The following is a 22,005-nucleotide window of genomic DNA, read 5'->3' on the forward strand; positions in this document are numbered from 1 at the left end:
TAATAGCTGAATTTTTAAAAAACAAGAATTAGAAAATGCCAACATAAGTGCTGTACTGCGAGAAGTTCAAATTAACCTGTTCCTATCATCCAGTTCCTCAATTAGTGGTGCCATTTTAACTCTAAAATACAGTCATGGCCCTGAGGCTACTAAAAGGCCCTAATTGCACTGACCAGCCCCAGCTGGGGCCTCCACCCACACCCCCTGCCCACAGGCTCCAGGGCTCCATTTAAGCTCTGGACGGAGCTTTTGTTCAATTCCTGCTTGACCTGTGTTGCAGGTGTGCCTGTCTGCAGCCCTGCCTCTGGGAGAGACTGTGGATCTCCATCATAGGTAGTTTTTCTCCTGGATGGGTCCCTCAGATGTATACTAACGCTTGTCTCCAGTCCTGGTTCTGTTTCCTTTTGTTCTTGCATGGGGTCTGGACCTGGTTCATTGCTGGGGCTGTTGATGGACCCTGCTACCAGCATCTGTTCCTGCTTGCTGTGTTTAGGTCTTGTGGGACTGTGCTCCATCACTGAGGGCACTGCTTGTGCTGGGATTGCCTTTGGCTCCTGGCTTGCCTGCCCTTTGGGAACAGCAAGCCATTGCTGTTCCCCAGTAAATATTCTGGAGTTAAGCCTGCCCTCATCTAAGTTACTGGAAGAAGCCAGTTCAGTCTAGACCCCTTTGCAAGGAGGTCCAGCTACTTGTGGCACTTCATCTTCACTCATGCAGAGCTGTGTATGCATACTTGCAAAAATGAGTCCCATGAGGAATATATGTACTTAGAGTTTGCAGCTCTTCCATTTTATCTTAAGAATTGGTTTATATGGGTCCCCTCTGTTGTCTGCTACAGGTTTCTTTGTATTTATCTACTCAGCCCTCTGGATTTTGTGTTTTGAATGTTGTTGAGTTAGTCAGTGGAGGTGAGGGGTGGCTAGTGGTCTAAGTAAGCATAGGCTAGGCATTCCTGTCATGTCTCCGCTTGGTGTGAATGATGAGCCTGATGGTGTCCTAAGCTCTGCTAAACCACAGGGTATGGTTGGACATGCAGATGACCGTGTGTTCTCAGGCCTCCTTCCAGAACTGCAGCATTAGCCTTACTAACTGGCCTATAAAGAAGTTATCTTGATAGCTCACTAGAGACCATACTAGCATAACCCATGAGAGAGCAGCTTTTCAATGGGATTGTGCCTGTGAAGGTGACACCTGAGGGAGCCCCACACCCAGCTCTTCTGCTGATGGTAACAGACTGTTTCCCAGGTTGAGTCCTTACAGCAGTATTTTTTCATTAAATGAAACCCTGTCTTGCCATGCTGGTATTCTCATTGCTATTATCTTCTCTTCATTGCTATATGATTAATGTATCTGAACGCAATGGGAGAAGGCACAACACACCTTCGCAGATATGCTACAGTCTTTCCTGTTCAGAATTTAGCATGAGGTGGAGACTGTTTTTCCACAATGTGGTTTTCAAGGGCTAAGGTGTAGCATTAGACTGGTTGGTTAGTTCAGTGTAATGAGTCTTTTCAAACCAGTCTAGATTTTAACAGTCCACCTGTGAAAATACATTTGCTTTTTGCTGGTTAGAGATTTGCAAGGGGATGATCGCTTCATCTAGCCTCCCACATTCCAGGCTGAGGCCAGACTATGAGCTAAGTCCCTGTTGCCTAAGTCTCTATGAAATGGATGGGAGTGAGGCACCTACGTGATGCCTTTTAAAAATCTGTCTAAACACTGTAATAATAATAATTAGCTGTCACATTAGCAGATGCCTAGAAGCTTGACTAATAATGATGCAACAACAATAATGATGGAATACTCTTCCATGCTTTATTGGCAAATTACTGTTTTTGTTTGCTTTGTTCCTGCTTTGTGCCCCCTCAAAATACACGGAGTGTCCAACTCTTCCCTTAAAGCCTTCCTCTTCCAGGACCTATCCTGCCGTGTCCTCCACCCTGCGCTCTGTTGGGTGTACAGGTCCCATATAAAGTTGTCATTGCTGTAGCTCAGCTCCCTGCCAAGGTACTGTTGATGCACTGTTGCCTGCTTGTGATATCCTTGTTGAGGCATAGTCACCTGTGAAGGCCAATATCCCCTTTGCGTCATGTCCTGCGAATCCAGGAAGAAAGCTCCCTCACCTCTGCCAAATGTGAGCAATCTGTATGTGTAGTCCCAGTGAAATAAGAAAACTGAATCAGGCATGTTGTGGGTTGCTTATGTGCATGCTGTTGTACAGTTTTGTAAGCCCATCTGAGTTTAAACCTGCAGTATTCCTTACTCTTCCTGTTTTCACCTATTTCACTGGCTTATGAGTGACTCAGGCTACCTTTACTAGCAAGTCCCTTGCTAGTCTAACTTGGAGCCTGTCCTGTGTAAGGCCAATCACATGTGCTGAATAATTATATTATTTGCTGTATAAGCAACTGATGACATGAAAGCCCCCTAGCACCCTTCCCTTGGGCTCTCGGCCAAACTGGAGTCTGGAGAGCACAACAAATGGAATACTCTTTGCCTTGTGCTCCTGGCCTAACCTTGCCATTCCCCCTCTGGAAGGACAAGGGGCTCTGGATCGTTTGCTTTGCCTCTCTTGTACTCCTAATTTTTACCTCTGCAGCAAGAATTGCCCTGCTTACTCAGCTTAGCAAAGTACTTTAAAATCTTTGTGTGCATGATACTGTGTAAGTACAAAGTCTCATCACTATATGTTCCGATATAAGATCTGCAGATAGCTTCCAGCTTTTTGTTACTATTGTACCTGGAAAGGAAAGAAATCCTTTTTCCCTTCTGTGGTGGTCCCAGTAATGCCCTGGAATAAACCAGCTCTCCTACTTTGTCCCAGAGGCATATACGTTATTGTTTACTCAGCTGTACAGCTGGTCTCAGAGTTGACACCCCCCTCACAGACCTCTAAAGCATTTGCAGAAGGAGAGCTAGGCATTTTCTGTTTCATCAGGTGCAGACTTCTCTCTCAAGCTTCACTTGTTGAAACACACTGTGCCTTAAGGGAGGTGGTGTCACCCACATGTCATGGCTGCTGGACAGAAACCAGATTTGAAGTCTGCCTTCTCAAGGTTTCTCCATCCTGGAGACTGGTTTTAAACATGGACACACATCTGCTGAGCTCTCCTCCCAGTCTTACGTGTACTCTGCCTTCATAGGAGTGTCTGACTGCAACCAAGTATTATTAGGTTGTCACAAAGATCACAAAACAAGCCTCTCCCCCACCATTTCAGTGGTATGGATGAAGCTACTTATTGGGTAGGCTTCCATGTCCTGTTCCCTTCCCTTGCATGCCCTGTCTCCCCTCTTTTTTTGTGGGCCACTTGTTCCTTCCCCCAGGCTTTGCTTGCCTTTTGCTCTCTGCTCCCTCTGAATTTAGCATCTTTGATAAATGTCTTTGGGTAGATATCTATGAACAAAAACGAGTAGTAAGTCTATAGTGGGGCTGGCTGTGTTCCTTTAAATAGGCTCACCTTTGACACCCAAAAGTGTGCCTCCTGAGCAGGGGGTGGTACTGTTAAAAGACTGATAGCAATATTGAATCAGCTCCAAGACCTTCAAGGAAATGCTGTGTTGGCTGTAGCTGGGAAACCCCACCCAGAGCTCTAGGAACAGCGAATGAAAAAGACTGGCAATGCTACAATGATTTTTCCTCACTCTCTTGTCTGTGAAGTGGCAATTGTAACGGACTAGTTCCATCTCTTTAAGTGCAACCAAAAAGAAACAGTTATAGGAATTCATCTGGGCCTCAGGGGTGAGTGTGTATATATATTCCTAAGCTAGTAGACTCCTATCATTATATAAAAAAATGGTGATCCAGTGTAGCCATTAAAGTGTCCTATTCTGTGTGTACTCTGAATGTCTCTGTGTGGGGCCCTTTCTAGCCCAATCTGTCTTTGTTCTCATCCAGTGCTCACAAACAATAGGGACAGCCCAGACTGTTTGATGAAGTCCACGTGCATTGGAGTAGCTGCTCTCCCCAAAACGTTTATCTCTTCTCCTGGTAGACAGCTGTTGTGATGGTTTTTTTGTGCCAGAGGAATGGTTCCAGCTTTCCCTCCTCTGCTGAGGATGAAAGCTCATTTGAAATCACCTGCTGTAAAATACAAGGGAGTTGGCAGCTGGATCACTGCCTGCCCTGTTCAGCTGGGTCAATGGAGCACTGCCCCATTGCATCTTCTCTCCACTCACATATGTGTACATCAGACCAATGCTTTGTGCGGAGGAAGTGGCATAATCAGATGACTATCATCCATGTGTTGCATACCTGACAAAATCTCCCCCAAATAAAAGATTGATAACTCAGATGATCTTGCAGAGCATTGCTGCTGTACAGCGATTTGTGAGACAGCAGCAAAGGAAAGCACAAGCACGCAGCTGTCATACAGGTAGCCTGTCCTCCAAGCCTCTCATGATCTTCTGAGTAGCATCAGGTTTCTAAATGTTTTCCAGGAAGGCGGGATGGAGTGACCCTGTCCCTTGGCAAGATAAGGTGGTTATGGAAGCCTGTACACAGAAAGAATAATAATCAGCCTGACCCTTTGCAGGACACCACAATCTGAAAGCTCTCCTTGTTTCAGTAATCATCCTCCACTGTGGAAGACCAAAATAAGAAGGCCTAGCAATGCAAAAAAACCTGCAAGATCCCTGTCCCATCTGTGATATGTTTGTATCACCGCCCATCCTATTTAGCAACCTTGCTTGCTTTGCTAGTGAATGGCAGTGAGTCCTGCTCACTGCAATAGTGACTGGCTTCAGGGTGATTTGTGTCCCTCTGCCGCCCTCCCTGAACTGCGGTGTTCACAACGATGACTCTTTGTTTCTGCAGGAGAGCATTATACATTCCCTGGCATCAGGCCTGCTTGCTGTCTCCGTTCCCAACATCTTAATAAAGGCATGTAAATTCCGAGTCCCTCTTTGGACATTAAGTTCTTTCTTTGACACGGCTTTGAGTACCTTGGGGTTTTACACTTAAACACCTTTTAAAATCTGGCTAACAGAAACTAGGTATGGTGACAGGGTAACGAGACCAGCTCTGCCGTTATGGAGAGGGCATGGAGGGACCTCCTCATCACTGATCTTCATCAGATTAACTGTATAAATAATTTCCCCTGAAAAAACACAGCTATCTGAAAAAGTATCTGTAAAGGGCACTTGTGCCCACATCAGCTTTCAGGTAAGCCAAAAGCAATAGGTGTCAGCTTGTGAGGGAAAATGAAAGGTAATTACATTTTTTGTGTGTGTCAGTAGGCTTACTTTATGAGAATGGAGCTGCACGCTGTACCATCTCCACTGAAAAACACAGGCTATCAGTAGCCACTGTCAAATAACAAGAGCAGCTAGCGGGATGAACCCAGCCTTTGATGCGAGGCAAAGCTGAGAAGGCACAGAGGGGGTATCTACGAGTCAAGCTGCCTCTCAGAGAGATCACAGCCTATATGTCTATCTCTGTATTTCAGCTTCCTCCACTCTGCTGCCAGAAATCCTGGGCATGGGAGAAACAGCAATGGAAAATCCTGCTAGATCACTGTGCCACCTCAGGCACACCTGGTTTGGTAGGCTCAGCTTTGCCACACCGGAATCCACAAGCGTACTGGAAAATTAACAGTGGTTCTGGAGGCTAAGTAGGAGCAAAAACCACTAAGCTGTAACATCTTCTTTTTAAACAGAGAAGATCTGCACAAGCAGCCCCCAAGCCCTGACACTGATTCCATGCGACGTACCCAGGTCCCGCTGAATTCCACTGAAGTTTTGTCAGAGGTTTTAATTAGATCAATGTGTTGCTGTCTGAGTTTCATGGCACAATTCTTTCTGAGATTGTGATTAATTCCTCAGTCACCCAATTTTCTCTGAAATGCTTCCTGTAGTTTTGCTCACAGCACTGGAAAATGGATTTAGATGGGACAAATATTAAAGGTGGGCCTTACTAAGGCTGCTGGGCACAGGCATCTCCCCTCTCTCTGGTTCATTAAGTTCCAGATCTAACACAGCCTTTTCTGCTCAGTAGTGCTGCACTGAGGACTGGCTCCTCCAGAGTCATCTGAGCTATTGTGATAGGAATCAGCTGTGGAAAAGGCCCAGAGTCTTCCCAAATCCTGGCATAAGAAGTAAAGGAACAAACTGCTGACTGCACTGCATTTCCCTGTGTCAGAGGAGGATTAATTAATGTTTTCAGGCTGCTCTGAAAATTAAAAGTGCCATGTGGTACAATATTCCTGTTCCTGTTTTTCACCCTGTAGCTGATATGTAGCATGTCCCTTACAAACTAATTGGAAATTGCTTTTGGTATTTTTGGTGTTTTTCAGCTGAGCTGCTACAGCCTGCTGCTTTGTTCTAATAAATGTGCCCTCCCCTGTCCCCCTTCCTCTAAGCTCCTCTGCAAGGGAAATAAAAACATCAGTCCCTGGCACCATCTGTCAAGCACAGGCTAATCCATTCTCTGCTTGTCTCATGGTCAATTTGGTTTCTTTCTGATTGGTACAGCTACCCTTCCTATTGCTGAGAATTTAATACTATTCACAGGTTTGGGCTTTGCTTTATTTTCATGGTAATATCATTATGATGATTGCAATGTTCATACATCTATCCCCTCCACATGCCCAGATGGGAGAACAGTATTTAAGCAAACACGCAACCACCCAATAAGGCAGATAGTATTGCTCTCCCCATTTTACAGAGGGAAAAAGAGGCAAAAAGAACTGACTAGCCCAAGGATGTATGGATGCCTCAGTCAGGAGAGCTAATCAGAGAGCTCACAGGTCCCTGGATGGGACCTGGTCACTGACACCGACTAAAGCACCATTGCTTTGCCTCTCTTTTTTCCTCCTGTTTTGGCTTTGTTTACAGTGATCTCTATGGGAGATTTGCAAAGATGATTAAGATGTGGACATTTGTATAGCTCCTGTGATGAGACTGAGCAGATCCACCTGGGACAAAGCTCACAGTTGTGCTCTTTGAGGCACAACAGCACATCAGGTCAATCTGTTAGCAAACAGGGCACCTTAGACCAGTTATTTCCTCCATTTGCTAGTGGTAAGTGGGACCCCAGGCACAGTCTTTATGGCTTCCTTCTAATATTCTTAGTACTTCTGTTGTTCCCATGCCATTAACTAAGAGGTGATTGCTGTCCGACAGACTGCTCTGACACTTTTCACTTCCTTTGCATGATCTAAAGAGAAGTTGATGACAGGTCAATCAGAAATGTCAATGCTCAGTTCTGTTCACGATCAGGTCAGACCTGACCATACTGAAGAGATCTGATTTTTTGGAGGTCTGCCTCAAAGCAAACAGCAGTTCTTAACATATCGATGTTGATCCATCACTGACTGTCTACCCTCATGCAGGCGGTTGTGTACCCTCTACCTAGCTGTTTCTAACAGTAAAAGAAGGAACTCATGCAAGAAGACACAAGCTGAAGAAAAGCTGGGCATATAAATACGTGCTGCCTGCTGTACGTTCACAGAGATGTCCTTTTGTCTTTGATGTGAAATGACAGAAGAGTCCTGCCGAGTCATTCCTTCCTGCAATTACTGCAGCTTCTCTGGTGATACCACATGGATAGACCCAGGAATCACCGTACATGAAAAATACACTTCTCTAACATGCATGTGATATTATTAAAACAGAAATCCTTAAAATGGCATGGCTTGCCCTATAGGGGAAGGAAAAAACCATCCCTTTTTATGTCTTTTTCATAACCAACAACTCAAAAGGATTTTTTTTCACAGTATTTTGGCTAAGACCAGTTTATTTGCCAAGGATGCAATCTGTGTGTGAACACCAAGCCATTAAAACTGGCAGGGGATAGCGCTTGCAACCAGTGGCCAAGAAGGGCCACAAACACTTTGCCTTTTTCTTCCCTGAGCTTTCACCTCCATCATGGGCAATATTTGAGGTGTCACACAAAGATTTGAACCAGAGTGGCCTGAAACACTGCGAGCAGTATCAAGTCACAGCTTCACTGAGGTGAGGGTGTGGCCGACAGTCACGTCAGCGCCTTTCCCCACCTCAAACCCTCACAGGGTCTGTGGCGTGGTGAAGCTCCCTGCCAGGGCAGGCCAAGTCCCCGGGCATGGAAGGCCTTGGGGAAGAGAGCAGCCCTGGAGACGGGACTCCCCTTCCTCCCAGGCAGGCCTACGGCCCGGTCGGCACGCCCGCCCTGGCTCCGGCTTTCGGCTCCCTCAGCAAGAGGTGGGCGCCTCTGACAGGACCTCCTGACAGGGCTGCTGAGGGAAGGCGGCCTGGGAAGGCAGACGGGGGCAACGGAGGGCACCGGCCTCGGGGCGGCGGCCGACAGGCGCCTGGGAGAGGGGACTTGGCGGGCGGGGAAGGGCTGAGCGGTGCCGCCCGACCCCGCTCCCCGCCGACCGGCGCCGCGACGCTGCGGGCCCGACCGCCCCGACCCGCCGCCGTCGCGGCGGGCGCGGCCGTGAGGCGACCGGGGCCGGGGCGGAGCCTCGGCAGCGCTGATTGACGCGAGGCGGGGGCGGGGCCGCGAGGGGGCGGAGTCACGCCGCCGAGCCGGAGCGTCGGGGCTGTGGAGGGCGGGGGGAAGACACCGGGCACGGAGCCGCCGCCGCCGCTGCTCCCCTGCGCCAGGTAACCGGGCGGGGGGGGCCGTGCCGCGCCCCGCACTGCCCAGGGAGGCCGGTGCGGGCCGCCGGCGGCTGGGGAGGGAGGTGGCGGCCGCCGCTCCGGGTCCGCGGCACTGTGTCTCTCGGGCCGCGGCGGGGCCCCGGGCGAGCCGCTCCGGCCCGGCGGCGCGGACAGGGGCAGCGCCGGCCCTGCTTGCCCCGCTGCGGCCCGGCGTCGCGACAAAGCACCGGCCTTCCCCCACCCCGTCCTCTCCTCCGTCAGCGTCTCCCAGCGCCGCCCAGCCTTCCTGCCCGGCCCTCCGCCTAGGGCCGGCACCGAGCACCCCCCCTCCCCGCCGCGGCCGCAACTTCCTTCCCCGGCCCCGCACCGCCGGCTCCCCTCCCGGCGGGGCGGTGGCAACTTTTCGGGCCGGTTCCTGGGGGGGGCCCGGGCGGGGGGAGCGAGGAGCCGTGCCGGGGCCCCCTCCGCCGCGTCGCTTCCCCCCCCCCCCCACACACACATACCCCACCGCACGGCTGAGGCGGGGGAGCGGGGGTGGTGGGCGGCGAGAGCCGCACGGGGAGGGAGGGGGGGGCGGTGGTGGGTCCGGTCGGCCCCTCACGGCGGCGGCCCCGGGGCCTCCCGTCAGCTGTTTCCTCCTGTTTGTTGTCAAGTTGCCTGCGCTGCCGGCAGCGCCCGGCGGCGGCGCCGGGGGCCGAGCCGGCGGCGGTTGGCTGCGCGCGCCCCCGTGACGGCGCTCAGCTGGGGCCCGCCCCCGCGCGGGGCTTTGTGTGGAGCGGGGGGCAACGGCCGCGGCGCGCGCGCGGGCGGGCGCGCGCGGCCCCACCGCGCACGCGTGGGCTGGGGATCGCCCCCCCCCCCCCCCGCTCCCCCCACACACACCCCCACCACACACTTCAGCGTGACGCGGGGCCGCAGCCGGTGGCAGCGGGCGCCGCTCCGGGGTTGGCGTCGCCTCCGCCTGGGGCGGCTCGGGGCGCGACGCAGGCCGGCCTTACCGTCAAGGGTTACGCGGGGGTTAACCGCCCTGAGGCAAAGGCCGGCGCCGGTCCCGCCGCTCGCAGAGCGTGGGTCAGTCCGCCCCCCCCCCCCCCCCACGCCGCCGCCGCTTCTGGCTGCCTGCCGTGTCGTTAGCGCTGCCCGGTTAGGGCAGCAGCGGTGCCACGGGGCGGGTAGCAGTGTCGCTTGACGCATCTCTCTTCTCCCTTCCCGATTAGAAGGTGCTGCTTGTTCACCGCTCCTTGAAGACTTACTCATCGCCGAAGCAGCCCCGAGTAAAGCCCGTGTCCCTGCCCCATAGGTGATTCTCAGGGGAGGCCGGTTGTCAGCAATGGAGTGGTAGTTGTTACTTGCTGTTCCAGCAATGAGCTAGCTACACCTGTCAGCTCTTAGGTTGGATTTTGCCTGTGAAAGTATGGATTCCCAGGGAACGGAAATATTTGGCAAGCGCTTTTTTTTTTTTTTTTTTTTTTTGCACTGGAAAAGGCTCTAGTCAAAGCAAAAAGGAATGCAAAGACTGTCATCTGTCTGTTCGTTTGTTACTCTGTGTACAGACCTCAGCTGTACTGTGCAAACAGATACAGATTAGATTAATCCAGCATGCTTATTTAAGAATAAAGGCTGTGTTTTGGACTAATACAGTGATAGAATTTAATAAATTATTGTTCTTTATTTTCTTTAAACAATAAACACGGTGTTAGGGTTAGATTGAAGGAGTAACAAAGCAAGTACACCAGTCTCGTGAGAGAGAAACAGGGCATGGCTCAGAGTGGTAGGTGTCGCAGAGTGACTCTTGATGTCAACAACTAATGGCAGTAGATTAGCCATTAGCATAACTAATGTTTGTGACTGATGGCAGAAAGTGAGAGAACTTGCTCTTTCGTAAAGATTCCCAGCTGGTTCAGCTGTATAGCCATATATATAACTATATAACAGCTATATATAATCCTTTTATGTATAGACTCATTCTGGATAGCTGAATTCAGGTAATGTTTGTGACAAACGAAACTGTCCATTTTTAAGTGTTACTTTCTTTTTCTAATGTTAGTCTTTAGAAATATTATTTGGAGGCTTCTGTCATCTGTTACTTTCACTTCCGTAGCTGTGGAAGTACTTAACTTACAGAATGCAGATCTAATTGTTTATATATAGCTTTTAATAATAATGAGTGAGTTTCAGCTGTAGCTGCCAAGTGTGTGAGGACAAAAGAAATTGCACCTCAAAGCCCTGTAGAGAAGATGACAAGAACAGATGAGATTTGTTACTTATCATCTGACAGACTGAGAGTTGTACACATGCACATAAATATATACATATATTTAGCATTCCCTCTGCTGGTAGTCATCACAAGCTTGAAGTCTTGTCCAAGTTAGGTCACTGGTTCATGTTTGTTTACTATCATTTGACCTATGTTGAAATCTTGAGTTGCTCAGCTCTTGCTGAAATACGTAATTTGCTTAAGCAAGATTTAACTTAAAAATATCTTGTTAAATGTGTAGAGGAAATGCCTAAACACTGTTAATGTTTGGTAGCAAGGCTCTCTTTAATTTTGGAGCCTTTACCTACATTTAGGACTTTCCTAGTTAATATAAAATTTTCTTGGTGAGACGCACTAAGCATATTCGCACCCTTTCTGCCAGTTGGATGTAGTTTGTATGGAAGTTTAGGTGATCATTGTCTTTTCACCATTTCTTTAAAGTTTGTTTATTTGATTTTTATTTTTTTTATGACTCGTGAAATGTGTCTACAGGTGAAGATTTGTATCACTTCAGCACTAAAATGAATGAAAACAGAAAATCTGAATTTAGCCTTCTGAATGTTGCAGAATGGATTAATAGGCAAAAGTTGTCTTATCTGCTTAATTAGTGTAAGAATAAATGTATTACAAAAGCAGGAAATACAGCTTTCTTAAAAACAGTTGGGGAATTATGAGAGGAAAAGGTGATCCTTTTCCTCTCTTAGGGAAGGGAAAGGGGAAAAAGAAAGGGGAAGAGAAACGAGACAGGAATAGTTGCTGCTTTTAAACTCTAGTAGTGGGAAAGAAAATTAATCTGAGTCTGATACCATTTGTAAACTAATACTTTTATATGTTATCTAGCAAGAGTATTGTGAGGGTGTAAGTTACTGCGTGGGGGATGCTGAGATATGGGGACTGTATTAGAAACAAGCACCCATCTGTATGGCTCTGCTCTCTGTAAACTTGAAACAAACTACCCTGTATTAGTGTTTGCATGCACCAGTATAACGTTATGCTGACATATTTAAATGCCAGTATCCCAATGCGAAACTTTCGCCTTACCTAGAAAAAAAGCCAGTTTGCAATAGAAAATTATACTGCTGTAACTTGCACAAATGCAGTTTCATCCTGCACGGCAGCCTGTTCTAGGCGGGTGCCGTGCACTGCATCTGGGCACAGCTTTCATTACTTTGCCAAAGCCTCTTCAGTCATTTGACTGTATTAACTTCCTTGTACAGTTTGCTACAGTAGCTGGATGGTTCTAATGAGCATAGCATACTGTTCCAGTTCACTTTCTTACCTCACATTTGGCTATGTGTGATGCTTTCTGGTAATGAATTCTGCATGTAGGCAGAGGCCAGAGGCTGGGCCCTGCTTACTTCAACAGTCACGGAAGTCAGTGGCAGACAGTTGAATCTCAGACCTCCTAAGAGACTGACCGCATGTGTATTTTCAGATGCACGCCTACTTGTGAACAGCAGAAACCTGGGAAGGTAAGGAGCAAGTTTTATTTTTTTTTTTGCTTACCCAGTGATTCTTTAATGTGTGGTCTTGTGTAGCTGTGCTAAGTATTCTTTTTCCTCTTTTATCCATCTCTGAGATGAGAAAAGGAATCTTAAGCCCGGTTCCTGAGATGTGAAGATGAAGTTTAAGCCCGGTTCTAGAGTAAGTACATCTTGAGAATGTTTTACTGTGCTTAGGGGAACGTACAGCCCTTTTTCAAGGGGGAGAGGGTGTTTGTTTGGCTCACCATACAAAGGAAGGTGTTTTCAGTTAGTGAAACGGTGAAAGAGAGGCTGTCATAGGGGTTTTTTTTATCCTTTAACTAGCAGCTGTTTTCTGTTGTAGATCTGAGATGCAGTAGATGGTGCTGAAGCAACACTGAGGCTCCTGAAATATCCACAGTCCAGTGTGTATATAGAAAGTGCCTGCTGGCTCTTCCAAATGTTGACGGTGCTGTGTCTTCAAGAGATGCACTCTGGGACAAGAGAACACTGACTGTTAGTTTTTAAAAACGTTAATAAATAATTCTTTGTGTTACTTTTTTGTTCTTTATTGCTTGTGAATGTAGGCAGATTAGGTAGTACAAATACCCACCAAGTAGTGCTTCAGGTGGTTTCAGTTCTGTGTGCAGATAGTGGTCAAATTTAAGCTGTTGAATGTCAGCTCTTTGACAGCTGTTGCTTGGTGTTGCCAAAATCAACACTGAAAGACAGGTGGACGTTTGGGAGGATACTGCTCTAGAAATACATATTATAGCACACAGCCACAGTGCTTGTGTTTCCTGTCTGTCCGTGCACTCAGTGGGAGAAGCATGCAGGCAGGAAATTTTTCCCAGTACAACTCAGAAGTTGTATCAAGGTTTGAACTGTCAAAATAATGGACTGTCACAGCAAGCCTTACTAGCTAGGTAATACGAGCTATCACTGATTGTTCTGCTAAAGGTCCTCTCAAGAATTCAGGTTGATAGTGCTGGTCAGGGTGCCAATTAATGACACAGTGGCATCATCTCAGTTTGTAGAAGTACCTGTCTTTTTGAACTGTGTAGATTTGACCAGTGGTAGATACTTTATATCCCTTTAGTGAAAGTAAATATGCCTGCCTTTTTTACATTGGAGCCATTAATTTAATATTACAACTTGTGTTTGGTAATTTGCATGAGGACAGGATCACTAGGACTTCATGACTGACACATATCCAACAAAGAATGCGTAGCTGACTTTAAAGATTAAATCATGGGCCAAAAAAATCTCTGTTCTTTCCTTAGCATTTGGTTTGTGAATAACCAAGATTCCTGTCCACCGCTTCTGAAGATTCTGCTAGTAGCATGGTGGAATTGGTGTGATGTGGTAGTGACACTTTCTGGGGTTGTGAATAGGAATAGGGAACTTGACTGGCTCTCTGAACCAATGGAAGTTATTTTCACTGTTTTTAAGTGTAGAGAGTGGATGAATGGGTAAGTGCACTTCTAGTATTTTCCTCCCCCTAATTGGAGGATCTTACGCTTTAGAAATGCTTTTATGCTTCACAATTCTTTGGCTTCTCTTCATTTCGGAGAGCCCTCCCACTGCCTATAAAAGCTGCCTATAAGTGGCTTTTTTCAGATCATTTATGTATGTGTGAACATAAATAGACGCCCACACCTTTTACATGGAAAGTAAAAACTATAGGAAAAAAAATTACACAGTTATCTTGGGTGACTTTGTACACACCACTTCTGTATGTGAGGGTTATGAGCCTGAGAGCAAAGGAAAATTGCTTTCCCATGTTCTGTTGTGCTTCTGTTTTTTCCAGTGTACAATAAGTATACCCTACAGGATTCAGGATCCTTACATAAGGAGAGAACAGTCTTTATCCACAGCAAGTACCTTCTGAATTGGTCTTACAAGTGATTACTATGTTTTTAGCTTGGGGAAAAAGAACAGAGAGGGGAGAGTGTGAAATGATTTCAAGTTGAAATTAACTTCTCTACCTCATATGAGAGGAAAAAGCAAAAGTTCCTTGTTAGCTTATTTAGAAAATTCATGGTCAAATGCAGCATTTAAAGGCTGCCTTCCTAGCAGTCATTTTGTAACTTTTTTTCCTACTTTTTACTACTGTGAGCAGTAATACAAAGACTAATGTAAGGTGACTAGTTTTATAACACTTCAGCTGGACCCTTACGAATTCATTGAAATCCTGTAGGAATCAAAACTGAGAGCTAATGATAGTTGTAGGCTGCTATCTGTTTTGCCTGAAATCTGCGACGGGGCAGTTAAGCGTAGAGGTTATTTTAAACGTTGGACATTCTAGTAGGATTACATTATTTTAGCAGCTTCTTAAAAAAACATACTCAAAATCTAGACTGTTCTGACTGTTATGATGCAGATTGTAGAATTTAATTTTCTAAGCTTTTAAATGTGTATTTATTTATTTCAAGAATACATGTTTTCTTACGCGCTGTATTCTGAAGAAAATTATTCTGGTACCAGTTGGTTTATTAGATTCTGCTGTAACTTTAGTCTGAATTCTCACAGCCTTGTGCTACCATCAAATGAATCTCGCTTTGTCTTTCTGTTGGGACCCAAGTCTTATTGGAAGCTTCTTTCTCATTTAGATACTTGATGAGGTTACTTTCAGCTTTTTTGGGTGATAGGAAGAATTGAAGATTTTAGGCCTTATATTACTAGGCAGGTTTTTCAGCCTTATGTCTTTGAACATATTTATTTATGTATTTATTTTAATGTTTAAAATTTTCAGAACTCAAAACTTCAGTCCATGCATAATGCCATATCCAGAAGTAATACATTTGTATGTCGCTTTGACTTCAAACTTGCTTGTAAGAATTACACTTGCGCTCTCTTCTGAAGTATTTAAATTTTGGTTTCAGTGACTCTGGGTTACTGCTTTTCTGGGTGTAGTAACATGAATTATGTTTCTAGGTAGGTGATGTATTTGCATTTTAAGTGTTCAGATGCGTATTTTCAAAATAACATGCTTTGTAAGGTTAGTCTGTGTAAATGGATCTGTTCTTGTCACTTACTAATCTTAGTGTTCATGTTGCTCTTGGTAGAAGAGAGGGATGTTTTTGGATTTGTTTCATGTTAGCTTCTAAAAATACTGACAGGGTGAGCATTGTGTTTACCCTGAAAGAAATACCCCTTTGGATGTTGATTCCACATTTACAATAACTTATGATGGGTTAATTGTTTTTAATCCACAATACAATCAACACAAAAATAACATTATCCAAAATTAGTAAGGATGGCACATGGAGATAGGCCAAGTGCCTTATGGGCATATCTGTCACAATTGCCTTTATTGCTTGTATTTGTGGTTTCTTCTGGTTGGAGACTTTGACTGATAGTTGTTTATTCATGCTTATTGTCTGTTGATTTTCCTTCATGCTGTCACAATTGACATTTTAATTTTTCTTTTGCCCTCGCTTGCTAGGAAAGATAAAGGCGTATTAGAAAGGTATAATGCTTAGAGAAACTGAAGGAAAATGCTTCCTGTATTTTGAGTGGAGTCACAAGGAGTCACACCCCTACATTCAGCTAAGTCTCTGAAATATTTTTATCAAAATCAAGACCTGTTTTATTTATCTTTCCAAGAAGAGAAATGGGTATTATATCACCTTTAAAGGAAAAGAGTCATTCCATTGCTTTGAATTTTTATGTATCCTTCAGATGGGATACGGAAGACTAATAGTGATTTGAAAAATCTGAATGTAAGGAACTTGTGTTAAAATCACTCTGTTCAACACTAGGAACACTTTTTATTGCCACACGTTGTAAGAAGACAATATGGTGAAATAAAGCAATTGAAAAAAAAATCAGGATGTCAGTGACTTATGATTTTTACATGTAAAAATGATATTTTAAATTTTGTGTGTGCAGGTGCATGTTTTAGTCCATTTGCTTTGTGCATGTCAGAGTAACCTTTAAGAAACTGATTCCCTAAAACTGGAAATGGGTTTAATTTAGGTATTTGCGCTTCTTAAAGTCATTTGACATAGAATATTCAACTTGATGAGCACAAAATTTGATAACTTTCTCTATGAATGGCACACTGTCTCCTGTTCTGAAAAGTAAAACCCACACAACTTTAATATTGCTGTGTGTGTCAGTTTTACTTTGCATTGCTGTGCATGACAAAAGCAGAGACAACACTCTTTTTCTGATTCCACATATGAAGCATAAATGGAGGTATACTTAACTTGTTTAACTATAGATGTTTAGTCATAAAACTTCTGCAGTTGGAATGGAAATAACATAATTTAGTTCCTTTGTCATGTTATCTCATCCTTCATGATTTAAGTTTTCAGCTGTCTGATATGTTCTGTGCCTACCTGCTAGTTAACTTTTTATGTTAGTTGGTATAAAGTTGGTGAGATACTTTAATTTTCCCAAGCAGTGAAGAGGTTTATTTATCAGGTACTACAAATCTGCTGCTATAAACTTTCTAAGCTCTCTTTTTCTGCTCATTGGAGTTGCTCAGGTGTTTTAGTGATGATGCTTTGGAAATAGCTTGGGTAAATGAGACAGTATTTTGTATTTAGATTAGACAGCTTTAAATGTTTGTATATAAAACTGTCTGGTGTAAAGACTGGGTGGATTGTTTATTGTATATATATGTATATGAAACCGATAAGTAAGTGTCAAGTCAAATACAGTAGCCCAGTCTGCTATACTGGAAGACTAAAGCATCCTGGATGGTGGTGGTGTGTTGTGTGCATGTCATAAATTGTGCAAAGCTGAGGGCAAGTGGCAAAATATATATATATTTAAAACGGGGGGGTGACTTGGGAAAATTAAACTATAATTGTCTTGGTGACTCAGTATACTTCTCAGTGCTTCATTTCCCAGTGCTGACTAAGATGAGCAAGTCATCAGGAATGGAATTTCAGTATTGTATTAAAGACGAAAAAGAAAATAGGGAAGAAATGGAAGCTTTTGAGTTTAAGAACTGTAGGGTCCAGCAGTGGTCTGCAAATGTCTGAACTATATTCTGAAGGTTTCAGTTCATGTTTTGCTCATTTACTGTAATTAGTTCGTATCTAGGTGTGTCATGTTATTGGTAAGATGGTCACTTTTGGAAAGAACTTGTCTTGATGAGAAAGGATGAACGCAGTCTTTAAGTTCAGTAATTCATCTATGAAAGAAAGAACCTCTGTAATCATTAGCTGAACTTGTTTGCAGAATATTCTGCCATATATATGGGGTGGTTTGAGGTTTGGGGGTTTTTTTTTGCTGCAATGCTTTTTTTTACATGATCTTTCCTTTTGCTTTCAGGCCTTGAGTATAAACTTACGTAAGTTCTAAAAATGGGAAGAATTTTTCTGGATCATATTGGTGGCACTCGCCTGTTCTCCTGTGCAAACTGCGACACGATTCTTACCAATCGTTCTGAGCTCATCTCCACTCGTTTTACAGGGGCCACGGGAAGAGCCTTTCTTTTTAACAAGGTTGGTAAGAAGCTGAGGGGGAGCTACTATTTGCTTTTGAAAAATGAGTTTGTGGGATATGAATCTGTCGTCAAAACTAAAAAACTTCTTGGCTAAAGTGTTGTGTGATTACTATTTTAATTTTTAAATTTTTTTTTCTTTCTATTCGGCTGTCTTTGAAGTCAAATTAGGCATTTACTATTGATGGCAAGCTATCTAAATTAGTTTATCTGCAATTCTAAAAGACTATAAAGAGGATTGTGTATGTAGAGACATCATGCCAAAATGCGTGGACTTTTAACTTTGGAGACTTCTGTAATATGAACCTCAAATTCACTGTGAGAGTATCTTTTATCTATCAAAGAGTTTCAAAGGCATTTGCACTTCTACTCGGTTTAAAAAAAAAAAGTCTAGATAGCATTCTGTTTAATTTCTAAAACACATCTAAGCTAAGAGTAGTTTGGCAACTTTAGGTAACTTTAATCTCTTTTACAGGCATTAATAATCTGGTTTAGTTCAATATTTTTTTAATTTATCAAATTTGATTTAATTCAACAAATTGAAGTATGAAAGTCAACTCTGGGTTAATTGTAGCATTATTTATTAACCCTTCCATATAGACTTGTCCATTAGACTCATTGAAAAAACAGTGATCATCCTTTGCTTTCTCACAGTGTTCCTAGTCATGTAATCATTGGTGTATTTTGGTTTGGGTTTTTTCTTGAAAGCCATTTGGCCATTGTCAGAGTTGGTAGAGGCATCAGTAATGTCTTCACTTAACTATGCTTGGCCTTGGGATTTCTGGTGTGCTGAATCCTGTCAGTAATATTTATATGTAAGTGTTAGGGTGCATAGCTACAGAAGAGCTGTGCATCTAATTTCTTTCTCATCCAATAAGCAATGGATCCTGGGGTTCAAATTTTTCTTGTGTTACATAGTGAGGTTTAATCACAGAAGCTTGATTTTTACATTTCTGCAGTCAGAAGCCGAACAGCTGAAGCAGAGAGAGCAAGCAGAGTCAGGTGGAAAGTTGAGAAAGCAGTGCAGCCCCATCTTTTAGAACCCCACCACATATTGGCAGTTTGGATATAGTTCTGACATCAACTTTTCAATGAATTATACCTGGTTCTATGGTGTCGCTGCCTAAACAAGTTAAAAGTGTATTTTAAACTGCCAAGATAGCACACAAAAAAAAGCGAATGTTTAATGCCTGCATTGTCAGCCACTACATCTTTCTTTTTCTTAGATGATTATTTCAAAAGCACCCCAAGATTTTTAAAGAAGTACCTCTTTTAATATTTTGGTTCTGATTTCTGGGAATAAGTGAGCACATCAGTTGCTAGAAATAGGTTACATACATTACAAGGGTATTAATATCAATTAGTTTACAAGCTATTCACCATGAATTTCTCACCCAAACTTGAACACAGTACTCTGCACTCTCATACATCTTGTGATAGCATTTCATGTCTCTCAGTTAAACAGTGAGGAATATACCTCCCCATGAAGCACATCTTTGAAGTGTAACCTTCTCAAGCAGGAGTTTTTCAATAGCTGTTGACTTACTACACTGCAGTTTTCAGTTCACATGCAGTGCCACAGGCTCTTTTAAAATGTTGATAGTCATGCACCTTGTTACCAAGCTTTGCTCTAGGTGGACTAATCCTTTCTATTCCTTATCCCCTGTATATTTGTCTCAGGTGGTAAACCTGCAATACAGTGAAGTTCAGGATCGGGTCATGCTCACTGGCCGCCACATGGTTCGAGACGTGAGCTGCAAGAACTGCAACAGCAAACTGGGTTGGATCTATGAATTTGCCACTGAAGACAGCCAGCGCTACAAGGAAGGTCGTGTTATCCTGGAAAGAGCATTGGTCCGAGAGAGCGAAGGATTTGAGGAGCATGTTCCATCCGACAATTCCTGAAGAGGCTTGAGTCTCTTCTCAGGTTCTCTTCAATTGAAACTCAAAAATAATAAAATCAACAAAAAAATCTGCTTACATACACTGTCACCTTAGCATCAGAGTCGGATTCATGGACTACAGACTGGGAAAGATTGTGAGAGTATTTCACATGGAACCTTCCTTTCTTTATTCCTTTTATATTTGACTTTCCCTCCAGCAGCTGTTTGTAGAAAGAATGTTGTGCAGATGCCGTAATTTTTTCTCTCTTGCATTTACATCTGTTAGATTTGAGATTGTATCTACAGATACAATGGGCTAAAAGGAAAATATTTGGGGGATTTGTCTTTTGTTAGAGAGAAATTCAATGAGTTTTTTTAGTTTGCACAAACTGATGTCAGCATAAAGTTATTTTAAAACTACAGGTGTTTTTTAAAAAGCATATTCCAATTTTTGGCTTAAGTTTTTAGTTAGGTTTTTTTTTTTTACCCAGTCTTTTCACCTGATTTGCTAGCTAAAGTAAAGAGATCCGAATTTGTGCCGAGTGCTAAAGGTTCAGTGTTGGTACAGCTTGGGCTGGCCCTTGTGCCATATTCTTGTTGAGGTTGATTGGTAGCACAGAGCCCATTATTTCTTGTCATTCTTGACCCAAAGATGTCACCATTCCTTGTTTATTTGTGAAGTCCCATTCACCATGTAAACTGGTGTTGATTGGAAACTATTCTTGAAATAGGGCAAAACTGCTTGGCTTTTTTTAACTTTAACTGATGTAACTTATAAGCATAGTAATAATATAAAATAATAGTTGTCTGTTTAGTCTTGCGTTGCTTACAAATCAAGCTGTGTTTGTAATGATAGGGATCCACTGAGAAACTACTGTTTCAGTAGTAATTTTTTTTTCGTTTCTCTAATCTCATTAAGTAGACAGGGAAATGCAAATCTTAATTCTTCTTCAAGTAGCTTTCTTTAAAGCCAGAACTTCCTATGTTAAACACAGCTGCTGTGTAAAAGGAGAAGATTGCCAGGGTATTTGTTCATGCCTAGAGTTATGCAATCTGCATCTCTTGAAAAGATAAACAGCTTGTTTTCAAATGCTGCTTCTGGTGTTGAAACCTTTCTTTCAACTTTGTTGAACCTTTTCATTGTGATGTTACATTTTTATCTTTCTGGGCAGCAGTACATGTCAGCCTAGTAGTAACTAGTGACTTGGATTCCTGCTTTATTCTTGTAGAGGTCAGCTCTGTTCAAAACAGTGATCTTGCTTGCCTTTTTTAGCAAAAATGCTCTTCATTAACTTAACTCAAGGGTGCCCAAACACTTTCATTGTGTCTTAAGCCATAAGTTAAGATCTCAAGGGCTGAAATTTATTTGAATGTTAGATATGTATGGTTCTTTATCAAAGATACAAGTTTGGGTTTTTTTTTATTGGATAAATTGTTGTCAATGTGAAATAAGTTACCCACAGATGTACAACAGCGGAAAAAAATCCCACCCAACCAAACAGATTTGGGCTCTGACCTTTCAGAAGGAGTTTTCTTCATTAGCCACAGCTCCATATCTGAAACTAAAATGTGGAGGGTGACTATGCGGAGTATTTTTCTTAATTTTTTTGGTTGCCAAGTGGCAATTTGGACACCCCTGACTTGAATCTACTGCCTATTTCATGTAAAAGTAGCTTTATTATAGAATTGTCACATAGAAAGAAAACAGAGTAGATCACATACCAGAGCTGTGCTTGAATCAAGCTGCTTAAACAATAGTGTACTTGTGCCTCAAATGAATCAGTTTTTGCACTGAGTACAGTAGTACCCCATTATCTTGTACTTCTGTCCTTCACAGACCCTAAAAGCCCCATTAGCATGGTTCTCTGCAGTACTTTTCTTGTACTTCTGACATTACAGTACAATAAAGTATGTTTTGTCCTGAATTGATATTTGGCGTTCTTTTTGAGTAATTTTCATGGAGTCTGTCAACTGAATGACGTAACCTGTCTTCCATTCCCTATGTTGAGTAAATCATCGTGTTTCTACAGCAGAGTGACAAGCTGTTGATGAGCATCTCTCTTTGAATAGGTGACAAAGGAGTGTACTGTTGATTTTGGAAGGTGCTAAGTAAAACTTCATGCATACCGTTTGGACACTTGAAAGCCTTCAATTTACTCCTGTTAAAGAGAAAATAAAACTAGGAAATTGCTCAATGGAATTCAGGGTGTCAAACGTCTTTCCCTGTCTTTGAAAAGACAGTGAGCTAAGCAAAACTCCAGCTTCTGCAAGAAGTGTGAAGTTTTAGCTTCTGAAATGGCTTGGGAATTGAGGAATTGGGAATTTGTGTATCTGGAATTCTGTGACCTTTTTTCTTTGTGT

General features: G+C 43.5%; 1 protein-coding gene across 6 annotated transcripts; it reads left to right on the plus strand.

Moving 5' to 3' along the window:
- The first annotated feature begins 8,476 nt into the window (after positions 1-8,476).
- Positions 8,477-21,573, plus strand: YPEL5 (yippee like 5). 6 transcript variants are annotated; one of them, XM_052805889.1, is made up of 7 exons: positions 8,517-8,583; positions 9,798-9,880; positions 12,273-12,309; positions 12,417-12,481; positions 12,665-12,816; positions 17,590-17,762; positions 19,442-21,573. In XM_052805889.1, the coding sequence occupies exons 6-7, from the start codon at positions 17,622-17,624 to the stop codon at positions 19,664-19,666; spliced, it is 366 nt and encodes a 121-aa protein (XP_052661849.1). In that variant the 5' UTR covers positions 8,517-8,583; positions 9,798-9,880; positions 12,273-12,309; positions 12,417-12,481; positions 12,665-12,816; positions 17,590-17,621; the 3' UTR covers positions 19,667-21,573. The 6 variants fall into 6 exon arrangements, with proteins under 6 accessions (XP_052661850.1, XP_052661847.1, XP_052661851.1 ...); XM_052805887.1 differs by lacking the exon at positions 9,798-9,880 and having other exon boundaries at positions 8,483-8,583; XM_052805888.1 differs by lacking the exon at positions 9,798-9,880 and having other exon boundaries at positions 8,528-8,583; positions 12,167-12,309.
- The last annotated feature ends 432 nt before the right edge of the window (positions 21,574-22,005 follow it).

This window comes from Harpia harpyja, chromosome 13, assembly GCF_026419915.1.
Source record: "Harpia harpyja isolate bHarHar1 chromosome 13, bHarHar1 primary haplotype, whole genome shotgun sequence".
Taxonomy (NCBI): Eukaryota; Metazoa; Chordata; class Aves; order Accipitriformes; family Accipitridae; genus Harpia; species Harpia harpyja.